The sequence below is a fragment of the Marmota flaviventris genome, chromosome 5 (genome assembly GCF_047511675.1).
Source record: "Marmota flaviventris isolate mMarFla1 chromosome 5, mMarFla1.hap1, whole genome shotgun sequence".
In the NCBI taxonomy this organism is placed as follows: Eukaryota; Metazoa; Chordata; class Mammalia; order Rodentia; family Sciuridae; genus Marmota; species Marmota flaviventris.
Genome location: NC_092502.1, coordinates 2223694 through 2235466, shown reverse-complemented (window position 1 = coordinate 2235466; position 11773 = coordinate 2223694). Strand labels below are relative to the sequence as shown.

At 54.9% G+C, this 11773-nt stretch overlaps 1 protein-coding gene and 1 long non-coding RNA gene across 2 annotated transcripts; both read right to left on the bottom strand.

Moving 5' to 3' along the window:
- Nucleotides 1-676: 676 nt before the first annotated feature.
- On the bottom strand, nucleotides 677-1691 carry LOC139705725 (uncharacterized). The gene is made up of 2 exons (XR_011707529.1): nucleotides 1358-1691; nucleotides 677-1247 (listed from the first exon to the last, which is right to left on the bottom strand). It is a non-coding gene; the product is annotated as an uncharacterized lncRNA (long non-coding RNA).
- A 2084-nt stretch (nucleotides 1692-3775) lies between these two features.
- Rnf187 (ring finger protein 187) lies at nucleotides 3776-11624 on the bottom strand. The gene is made up of 5 exons (XM_027922428.3): nucleotides 11325-11624; nucleotides 10195-10884; nucleotides 8774-8866; nucleotides 5504-5725; nucleotides 3776-4884 (listed from the first exon to the last, which is right to left on the bottom strand). The coding sequence occupies exons 1-5, from the start codon at nucleotides 11622-11624 to the stop codon at nucleotides 4882-4884; spliced, it is 1308 nt and encodes a 435-aa protein (XP_027778229.3). The 3' UTR covers nucleotides 3776-4881.
- Nucleotides 11625-11773: the final 149 nt, after the last annotated feature.

The following is an 11773-nucleotide window of genomic DNA, read 5'->3' as shown; positions in this document are numbered from 1 at the left end:
CTCACACTCCCAAGTTTTATGAGGTATGTCAAGCCTCAGTTTGGCCACATCCCTTTAGGGTTACAGGTGGGTGCTGACTCTACCAGTCGCAATCCTTTGGGTGGGAGACCTGGGCCTAGGTAAGAGGTTCTAAGGGCCAGGGGCTTGAGAGGGTGCAACGGGGGAGGCCAGGCTACTCTGGTGACTGCAAAAGGACAGCACCCTGCAGCCCACCCAGTCTAATGACCAAGGACTCCAAAGCCTAGTACAGAGAGTATCAACCTTATAATTAAGAAAAGAAAGAAATCTTGGAAAGTACCCAGAAGTTGCTTATGCACAGGGAAACATACTGGTCCTAGTCACAAGACAAATTCAGTGGCAGATCCGCATAGAATTGAACTCTTAACAAGACATGCTGTTCTGCAAACAGGAGCCATGAGGCATGTGTCTATTACTAACATGTTACGCTTCCTGACAGTGTTTTTAAAACTTGTCTACTCTTGTTTGTACCAGCAAGGGTCCTATAAAAAGTACTTCAGCATCCTCCTTTGTCCGTTGAGTTTAATTCTGACTGGCTGACTTAATCTCTTAGGCTGTGTCAGTGGCAGCATTTTTAGTTGACATTTCTTCATTTACAAATGGAATACTTATAAATTCAATACTTATTTGCCAAATAGAAGTGTCTTAATAGCACATCCCTCTTAATGAATGAAAATTTAATTATAAACTCAAAGTCCAAAAGATTATCTTTCCAGAGGCAGGGGAAGACTTCAGGGTCTTCAGTCTCCAAACTGAGTGAAAGTCTCTGAGGGAATCAGCCCCTTTACACAGGACACAGGTGCAAGGGGCACCTCCCCCTGCCCACCCCACAATTCATGGGAGCCTCACTTTCACGGTGATGGCAGCTGTCTTCTGCTTATCATGTGCTCCCCCCCACCTTCCCTTGAGAAAATGCTGGGCAGAGGCTAGGGCTGGTCTTTAGGCTGACTTGCTGTCAGGGCAGGGGCAGCTGACCCATCCTGGAGGCCTGACAGAGATCTTCAGAGCTCTCACACACAGCCTCCAGTCTTCTGAGATGAGAAGGATGTGCTCAAGAGCACAGCCTCTTGAGAAGTTCCCAAGGGAAGCTGAGAGCAGTCCATCTGAAATCTGAATGAGGGGCACTGCCAGAAACCCACATGGGTCTTGAATGCTGAACTGGTTTCCTTGCAATGGAGTATTCCAAGTATAGTTGGTCCTCCACCTGTGGGCTCCACATTTGTGTTCAACTAAACACAGATCAAAAACACTCAGGGTGGGAGGGAGTGTACTTAGCAAACATTTTTTTTCTTGTGAGTGTGCCCTTTATAGTACAGTAGAATATTTACACAGCACTTACATTGCATTAAATATTCTGTTATCTAGAGATGATTTAAGGCACACAGGAGGATGTGTGGGATTGATAAACAAAAAGGACTTGAGTACTACCAGTGTCCACAGGTCCTGAAACCCATCCCTGTGGATACAAAAGAAATGTCATGATACAAAAGAACTGTCATATGGCCCAAAACTTTCCCAATATGTATATGATTATAATACTCCAAAAACGTCTATGGTTCTTCTCACCAATTTTGTTCCCAAGATGTGAAAGGGTGCTAGTTACAGAAACCCAAAAAGAAAGGCAGGAACTGGAGCCTGGTGTCCTCCCACACAAAGCAATGAGCATGGACATCCCTGCCCCTCCCCACCCCTTCTCGTATTGATATTCCCATCATCCCCCTCATGACCCCATCCCATTCCCCTATTCCTGTCCCATAGGCAACCAGTCCTCTGGGTTCCACTGTTTCATGTCTGAAGTGTTCTTTTAAGCCATGGGTAGCTGTTATGAGTGCATGTTTTAAGTCTGGTCCCATTTTCATGCTTTCTGCGGTATCCAGCCCCTACCCATGTGGCACACATCTGGCTTATTATTCCCAGGCTGCAGTATCCCTGTGTCCCCATCCCCACTGCACCCTCCACCCCTCCAGCAAAGGGCACTGGATGTCCACCATGCCTGGCCCAAACCAGTACAGGGACACCAAACATGTAAACCTTTGTGGGTGTGTGGCAGTGGATGCCTGTGGAATGTAACACCCAGTGGGGTGGAGACTGCTGGTCCTCAGGTCACTGTACCCTTCATCTGAGGGATGCTGCCAGACACTGGGAGTGACATGCCCTCTGCACCAGCAGCAAAAGCTGGAGGCTGGAGCTGGGCAGCCACTTCCTCATCTCCACCAGCCCCCAGGGAGGAACCATTGTGGGTGCACAATTTGTTACTCAAAAACCGACATGAGTTGAAGCATCCCTCTCCCTGGGAACCTGAGCTTTTGGGGCTTTGTGTATGGACCGTGATGCCACAAAACTTATGCCAAAATCTTCTCCACCCCATGATGGTATTAGGAGGTGAGGCCTTTGGGGGGTGAAGTTATGAGACTGGAACCTCTGATGGGACCAGGGTTCTCACCAGATCAGAGGGAACTCAGGGAGCCCCTGCCACAGGAGGACACAGTGAGAAGGGGCAATTGTGCACTACAAGTAGCCCTCACCAGGTGGGAGTCTGGTCTAAAGACAAGGGAAGGAGGCCCATTCCCCACTGGTGCGGTTGAGGACAAGGCTATCAGCACAGGGAGGCTGCAGGCAGGGGCCCACTCCCCCACAGTGAAAAGGCCAAGGGCCAGATCTAGTGGGGCCTGGTGACAAGAGGGCTAGAAGGTGTGGATAGGGCCAGGGCTTCACTGGGCACAGGCACTGATGTGAACAGGACAGAAGGGAGCCTTCTTCTGAGCAGGAGATGGAGTAGAGTGGAGGTGTTCTTGTGCCAGCCACACTGTGCATTCCTCTCCTGGAGCCAGATGTGGATGTCTCTCAGGTTTATGTGGAGAGGCCTCAGGCCTGGCTGGCAGCGGGCAGCTGGGATGCAGGCTGGAGGCCTTCCCATTAAGCACTGCTTTTTCCAAGATCCAGTTGGCCTTGCTGGAGACGGAGGCCTGAGGATAGGGCCCTGGGAACTCCCTAGTGCTGATCACACATCTTAGGGGTCAGTCAGGGATGTTCATTAGGCTCTTTACCAAGGTCAAATGGTTTTTCTGGGCCAATATTTAGAATCAGGGTGAACCAGTCACTCTTTCCATGACACAAAAAGGCAGTGTGTTCCAGTCTGTTCAGAATTCCTTACATCTGCCACTTGTGAGGGAGGAGAGAGTTTCCACCCCACAGCTGACTTAAGAATTCTGACTTCCACATCCACCCCCAACACCATCAGACTACAGAGACCTCAAGGGGGAAGGCTGCTTTCCCATCACCTCCCACCCCTCATCCCATTCTTCTGACACCCATGAAGCTGTGGCTCCCCTCTGGGCTACCGGGAACCCCACCCTGGATACACAGCCACCCTCGCTATCTGAAGGGTTCCTCACCCCACCATCCCTAGGTGATGTCTGGTCATTGGCCTGCCTATAGCAAGAATCCTGTTAGCTGGGTCCAGCTAGAGCCACTCACCTGTGTCTGTTCCTAGTCACCTTCCAGCCCAGGACACTCCACCTTGGCCATCAGCTTCTACTCACACTCACTGTGCTTGGAGTGGAGCCCCAACTGTCCTCCCCACCAGAAGACCCTGCTGCAGTAAGCCAGTCAGCAATCTCGATGGTGCTGAGTAAAGTCTGCCCTATGTTAACCAGTATCAACGAGTAACTTTTCTCCCCCAGTGGAGACTGGTCAGGGGCAAGAGAAGAGGTCACCCGGACACACAGACCAGAGGAGGAACACATAGCAAACAGGCTGGAGCAAACCCACTTTATTCGGCACCCAGAATCTGGCCCACACAGGTAGGCCGGACTGTCAGCCCACCTGAGGCCAGGGACTTCCTCCCCAAACGGGCCCCACTCACAGCGACCCAGCTACCGACTCGTGCACTGGGGCAAACCTAGCCGCTCTGCATCTGCACACCCTGACCTCCTGTTTTTGCTCACTTGGTCTGGGTTTTGTCACGTGGACTAATCTACACACAATGCTACGGGCAACCACGCTACTGCTACACCACATGTTCTGTCACGAGTTTTGTGAAATCCACCTATCAGAGGAGACAGGAAGCAAGAAGCCAAAGATGAGCAAGGTGGAACATGGGGTGGGCTTGAGGGCTGGCAGAGCCCCCTGTACGCTGGGGAGAATGGGCCTTCCAGGGGTGAGGGGCCAGGAAGGTTCAGGTGTCTGTCAGCACCAAGGGCCACAAGCCAGGAAGGAAGGGGACAGGAAGGGGAAGTGGAGGGCAGAGCTGCCAGGACCCCAAGGGAGGAAGGGCAATCTAGGAAGGGTGGAGAATACTCCACTTACTTTCTCTTCCCCAAGAGCTGTGTCCCTGGTGCTAACCCCTCAATGTGACCTTCCTGGTGTGTCCTAGGGCCCTGCCAAGGCGTCCAGCCCCCTGGAAGGGAAGGAGGTTCACAGAGCAGCCTGCCCTGGGCATGGTGCAGTGCTTGGTGCCCTTGATGCCAGATGCCCACACACCAGGCCCCAAGCCGTAGCCAGCTGGAGAACAGGACCATGGAACCACCAGGCCAGGGCTGGGACACACTGGGGAGTGTGTCCCAAGGCTGGCCTCTGATAAGAACTGGCACATCCCTGAACATACTCACGCCCTGGGGAAAATTGAAATGACACTTTGTTGAGACTTGGAACTAGATGCACACCAAAGGTATGGGCACCTACAATGCTTCACCCCACGCCCAAGCACTGTCGGTGCCAGTGGAGCTGAGGATCCATCCAGGATGGAAGGTGATGCCAGGAAGAGGAACCGAAGGGTGGGGCAGGTGGGGCTGCTGCAGGCCAGCTGTGGAAGGTAGAGCCTTCTGCTCTCACTCTGGGGACCCACCTGCTGGGCCAGTACCATCACTGCAGGGGAGGGGAGAAGGGAAGAGAGTCAGAGGAAGAGACAGGGAGACAGGAAGGAGATAGAGATACACAGAAAGACATAGAGAGACAGTGAGACACAGAGAGACAGACAGCTACTGTCCTGGGCACAACCCACCCAGAACACCAAGCCCCAACCCTGTCTCCCCAAGGCCACAGCCCTTCACCAGGTCACTGCAGCAGCTGGGCTGAGCAGGCTGAGCTCTGCTAGAGGAAAACCAAGAGTTAAGTTAAGAGCAGTTAAGAGCTTCAGGTTCCGGCACAGTAGGCCCAAGTGCAGAGGCCCAGAGGGAGTACTGGGGATCTCAGGCTCAGTCCAGGCCTCAGGGCTGACACCAAGGGGTGTCACAGAGCCCCAGCGTGGGGCCAGCCTCTGATGTTTCCATATCGGTGATACAAACAACCCACCCTCGAAGGCTAGGGATGATGCACTGTGCGCTCCCCAGTGTCAAACTCCCTCACGCCATTGTCCTTGACCACCTCTTCATTCTTGAGGTCCAGCCCAGGAGGCCACAGCCTGGCCAGCCAGGTTATGGCTCTGGGCTTCTCTGAGCCCCCCCAGGGACCTGGGCCTCCTGCTACCCAGCCCCACTGCACATACCTGCAGCAGCATGCTGAGCCCCAGGTTGCGGTGCTTCTTCTCCAGTTCTGACACCGCCTGCAGCAAGGACTGGAACCGCTCGGCTGGGTCAGCCTGCTCATCCTCTGGGACACCCTCATCCTTCCCAGCCTCCTGCAGAAAGTGCTGCTCCTCCTCAGCAAAGAAGGCCCGCAGCTTCTTGTAGTCAGTCAGGGCCTTCTTTCTGCGGTCCATGACATGCCCCTGCAGGGTGGGCAGGTGGCAGAAGGGACCCATCTTCCATGGCCCCCATGAGAAAGTTGTCCCACCCTCCCCAATGCCAGGAGAAATCTGTGCCCTCTAAAAGGAGCTGAGAATACGACACCCCAAGATGGGCTATCCAGACATCGCGAATCAAAGGCCCAGGTGTGACAGACTGTCTGACCTCCACACTCTCAAAGCAGATGAGAATCCACGGCAAAGGTGCCCTCTGCCAGGGTCTGGGCACCTCCCCCAACATTCCGCATGGGAAGGTGGAGGTGGTGGGCCTCAGGAGCCCGCTAGGCTACTTAGGGCCCTGGCCAGGCAGGCACCAGTGCTGGTCTCACAGAACTTCAGTGGTTCCTTGCAAGAGCAAGCTGTCAGGAGGCAAGACTTTCCCAAGAGGATGCTACCCACCACATCACCAGATTTCAAACAGGGGGTTGCTCAATCTGGGTGTCCAGCCCCCAGAAAGGTGAGCTAAGTAAGCTTCTTATCTTTAAAAAGTACTTGGGCTTGAGTATTTTCTTAAAACAAAAAAAGCAGCACACCCTCCCTTTATCAAAGTACTGATGTTCTTATCTTTGAGGATGAAGCCGAGGCTGAGAGGATTCTGTACAGACCTTGTCAAATAACTCATCCCCCTGCCTGCCGACCAATCGGCTGCTTCACAGCCTGCTGTTCTTTATCCATTTTGGTACAGGGATGTTGCGACTCTGCTTCTTGAGATCTTCACTTCCTCCCAACAGCTTCAATGACACATAAAACTCATGCCAATGAATGTGCACGCTCTTCTGTTATCTAAGTTATATCATCTCAACTCTCAAGCCCAGCCTGGGACCCTAGGAGAGCAGGGAATTTTCTCCCTCAATGTCCGTTGGGGACTGGTTCCAAGATGCCCCTCAGGACACAAACTCGTGGGTCTCAAGGGTCTTTTATGAAATGGCATTGTATTTGCATATGACTGACGCTCATCCTCAGACATACTTTATAATACCTAATACAGCCTAAACACTGTGAAGTAGTTTTTCAGCTGTATTGTTCAGGAATAACGACTAGAGACCATCTGCATGCTGGGTACAGATGCACTTTTGATCTGAGCTGGGCAGCATGCAGGTTTCCAGGGGCCCAGCACTGGGCTACATCTGAAGATGAACCGATCCCAGAGCCAAGGAGCCCATGACCTGTGGGCATGTGACCCTCAATGGCCTCAGGACATACACCCACCTTCCTGGTGAGTTTCCCTGCTGCACCTCGCCTGGCACCAGGGGTGAAAGCCATGGGCCACCCTTCAGCCAGTACCTCACCTAGAAACAGGAGCAAAGAAGCTACACTGACTTTACTCAGCCTCACCCACGTCTCCAACCTGGCTCTGGACTCCCACCCTGGCCACCTGTGGTTGAAAAGGGCAAATGCTTCTATGGCTGAGAGAATACAAATGCCAGCAGGACCCTGCTGGCCGGCCAGCATGGTGAGCCACAAAGTCCTTCCTTTGAATTCAGGATTCTCTCAATGCCTCCACCACCCTCTCCTAAATAAAGTCAGATGAAAGTTCCAGGCTGCTGAAACTTGTGGGTCAAACAAGTCCTCTGGGACGGCAGGGTCACTGAGAAGCTGGTGCTCCCAAGGGCCAGACAGCATCACAGCACTCTGCAGTTTGCACTGCTTAGAACACAAAGTGCAGACTGACCCCAGAGGGTGGTGTGCGCTGCCAGAGGTCCAGCAGGCATCATATGCTCCATCTGTCACCTCTCTGCCCACTGTCCAAGGGAGCTGAGTCAGGCTCAGAAGACGATTACCCCACAGTGCAAGCCTGGAAGCAAAGCCACTCTCTGACCTCCTCTCTCACACCTGTCTTCCCAAAGGCAGGGCACAGAAATAGAATTTCTTTTCCTCAATGCAGATCCTAGAAACTAGAACCCATCTTCCCCAAGGCAAGCCATAAAGCCTAAAAATAGTACCCTACTCTTCAGGTTTTTCTGTCTTGGCACTGGTCATAGAGAAATCCTCTGATCTGCCCAGCTCAAAGTAGTTCCTAAGACCCATTTCAGAAGGTCCTTCCCACACTTGGGAGGATGGACACTGCACAAACAGGCCTGCAGGGCTCCCCAGCCTATCACTACTAGCCTAGTAATACTACCTGCACATCCTTTCTGTCTAGACCTATTTCTGCATTGCTGCCCCTGCTACATCACACTTGAGCATAAAAATGGGAAGTTCACACTGGATCTCTTGAGTCTTCAAGCTCAAGGGTACCACATCAGGTGAAGCCAAGATGAAATTAACATGCCATGCTATTTGCCTGCCAGCCTGTCTTTTGATGTGAGAGTATTGGCCACAGCTCTCTATGGTAAACAGGAAGGGATCACCCCTTTATCTCCACCTCGTGCTCTGTGCAGGGAGCAAGGGCTGAGCTGACCCAGAGCAGTGAACACTACCCCTGGACAGGACAGGTGGCCTCTGCCTCAAGGGGCTGGTCATGTCCGAGAGCTTCAGAACCTCTGCAGTCTTCAGAAGTGCTTTGTTTCTACATGATTAAAAAAGTTGTGAAACCTAGAGAAAATGGTCATAGATTTTAATACATATGAAGAAAAGCCACCTAAGAGAGGTCAAGTTAATGTGTAGTTCTGCTGGCAACTGACTGAAAAGAACTATAGTGCTCGGTCACCTTGGGGGACAACAAGGTAAGGCCCCAGAGAGCAGAGGCAAGTGGACTGAATGGTGCATTCCCCAAATTCCATGACCTTGGTCTTCTACCCTCTAGAACTGCAGCAACAAATGTCTGATTTCCAGGCCCCCCAGTTTTTAGTATCTTGTTCTAGCAGCCAGGACACTTACCAAATCACTACACATAAAATGTGGGGGAAAAGTGAATCCCTGTTTGCTTTGGCTAGACTTCACTGGGGAAACATCCTCAAGCATCTAGAAAGCCACCCTGGAGTTCCTACAGTCCACTCAAAGGTTCAGCCAACCAGGCCCAGCAGCTGCCTAGCCTATTCCTGGCACCCAAGTCCACCAAGATCCCAAGCCCACCACCTGCTCCCCACTTGCCTTCCACACAGCAGCCGCCGACTCTGCCTGGCCATGCAGATCCCGGGCATCATTCAAGTCCTTTCTCATGATTTCCACGGACCCCTTGTTCTCCTAGGAGAGAGAAGCTGGTAACTTGGGGATGGGTGGGGCACCAGCTCAGTGCAGGGACCCTCACACCTGCCAATTCCAGAAAGTCTCACTGTCCCAGAATTAATCCCCAAGAACATGGTCTCCAGCAAAAAAAAGAAAAGGGCTGCAGGCGCTAATGAGCAACAGATGCCCTGGCACTTCACCCTCTCAGAAGGAACTGGAACCAGCCAAGGCAGCTCTGGAGGTCATCTTTGAAACCCCACGTTTTTGAACAGGCCCCCCAAGCTGAACTGTGTCCATACCAACAGGCTGCCTGGCCTCTTCTGTGCTCTGCTTGGCCCTTGCTGGGGTCAGTCTGGCCAGGAAGGGGAAGCCAATGGTAAAACTGTCCAGCCACACCACAGGACAGGCCACCTACTCCACACTGGGATTGGAAGGCAGCCATCTGCCCTCATCTCCCACTGTGAATGGGCAGTGACCCTCACATCCCATGCTTGAGGTGTATAGTCCCCAAAGGGGCTGTTAGCAACACTCAGGCTATTATGCAAACACACAAAGCTGACCTGTCTCTTCTCTGCTCAGCAGGAACCAAGCAGAACTGCCTTGGTCCCCAGGGACTTGGCTATCTATTCTCTCAAAAATAGCTCCAGGGCCTCAGGACCCAGCTATGGACAGATTCTGGAGGTGGGTTCTGCTCAATCAAAGGGCCACGAGAGCAAGTGGAGAAGGTTCCAGAACCAGGTTGATAGTAGGAACCTCAAAGGTCTGCAGGATGCACAATGAAAGAAAGACCTAGTCCCCAAGACAGAAATTTTGGGCTCCATCAGCAAGGGGGTTGGATCTAGTGCACTGATGTCCCAAGGCAGTGCAATGATGGGAGGGGTCATCCACTGGGGTGAGATGAGGCCTCTCAGAGCAGGGCCAGCGGTGGGAGTAAGGAGAGGATGCAGAGGATGGGGAAAAGGTCCTGGCCTACAGGTGGAGAATAGGGAGATGAGGCGCTACGCTTCAAGGACCGGGGTTGGGGAGGGAAAATGGCCATCCTCCAAGGTCGTGGATGGAGGGACAGGGAAGGGTCCAGTAATGCCAGTAAAGATTGGGGGAGGGACAGGGCTTCTCACGGACCCAGGAGGGGCACGGAGCTCTGCTGAAACCATGGGGTAGTAAAGAAGGCACAGGGCACTGCAGGGCGCCCTGGGGTGAGCACAGCGCTGGGCACGTGGGGAGCTGAGCACCGCAAGGAGCGGCAAGCCTGGAGGAGACTCTACAGTGACCCCAGAAAAAGGAAATCAGAGCACCGCGGGGACCCCAGAATGGGCAAGACACAAGGTCCCCCAATCCCGGTGCACCTTGCCGCGCAGCGCCTTCCTCCAGCGCGGCTCCCACTCGGGTGGCTCGGGGCCGGCGGCCATGCGGCAGGCGGCACACAGCGGGTCCCCGTCGGCGCGGCACAGCAGCTGCAGGGCGGCCTCGCTGGCCGGTCCGTCGCGCGAGGGCGCCGCGGCCGCCTCCTCCAGCGCCAGCAATCGGCGGCTGAGCGGCGGCCGGCTGGGCTCCACCGCACGCTGCCAGCAGTCGTCGGCGCACTCGGGGCACGGGAAGGGCCCGTCCTCCTCTGCCCAGAAGCGCACCACGCACGCCCGGCAGAAGCGGTGGCCGCAGTCAGCGCGCACGGGCTCCCGGGGCGCGCGCTGGCACAGGGCACAGGCGGCCTCGGCGGGGCCGGCGGGGAGCGCCAGGGCTGCGGGCGGCGGGGCCGGCGAGGGCGCTAGCGGCGAGGGCGCGGGACGGCCGGGGAGCGGCCGGAGAGGGAAAGCGACAGCAGGCCACAGACGAGGACCGGGACCTGGACGACGCTGACGACGCCAACGCCGGGGACGCGCGTGCGGGGCGGGGTCCCCGCAGCCGCGCGCTCCTCCGTCAAGGTCCTGGCAGCGGTGCGCTCCCTCACTGGCGCCCTGGCTCCGCGTTCTCCTCCTGCAGGGTCCCGGCAGCGGTGTATTCCATGCTAAGGATCCTGACGTCGGCGCGTTCCTGAACTACACGAACGAAGATCCCGATAAGCGAAAGCCCGCAGCCCCGGTCTTGGCAGAAGCGCGCCCGAGCCCGGATGCTGGCAGCGGTGCCCGTCTCCCCACAGGCTGTCCCAAGTCCTCAGAATGTGAAATCTTAATAGGACTGTCACTTTTGCATAGACGAATAGTGGGCGAAAGGGAAACAACATATTATCACTTGAAGATTCCATTTTTTAAAAAAGCCTTTTTTGTAAGCTGCTAGGACCTGGGCCACCAGCTCCCTCCCGGGGCTCCACGCCTACGTGTGGGTGGGGGCGAGGCCGGAAAACGACCCTCGTGGGCCCGCCCCCAGAGCGCCCGTCCGCGAGATGTGCCCTTGGTGGACTCGCTCTGCGCGCTCCCTCCTCTAGCGCACGCGCCCCGCGCGGGCCTCTTTACAAGGCATGAGTTCTGCTCCGACCCACCCTGAGCGCATCTGCCTCCAGTGGATGTGTCTTGAGAGCACCTTTCCTGAAGGGCCTTCCTCTCCTGCACCTGTCCTGTGTGCCCCTGTCCTGCCTGCGTCGACCCGCGTGGCCATGCTCCACTTGCCCCTTCCTGCCTAGCCTTTCCTGGGCGGGCCCTCCTCGCCTGCATCGGTTCTCCGCAGACCCGTTTTTTGTGAATAGTCCCTTGTGGACTGCCCTTCGAGGACTTTGCCCGGGCGGGCACTCCTTGCTGCACAGGTCTCCGCATGTACCTGTCCCGCGTGGACATCCTTCCATCCTTCCTGGACTCTTATCCTGCATGGACACTCCTTCCATACACCTGCCCTGCTTAGGACCTTCTTGCGTGGACCAGTCCTGCATGGACGTTAATTGTCAGTTGTCGGGGCCTCTCTTCTGGCCCCCTGGGGAGCCCATCTTGGTGTCCA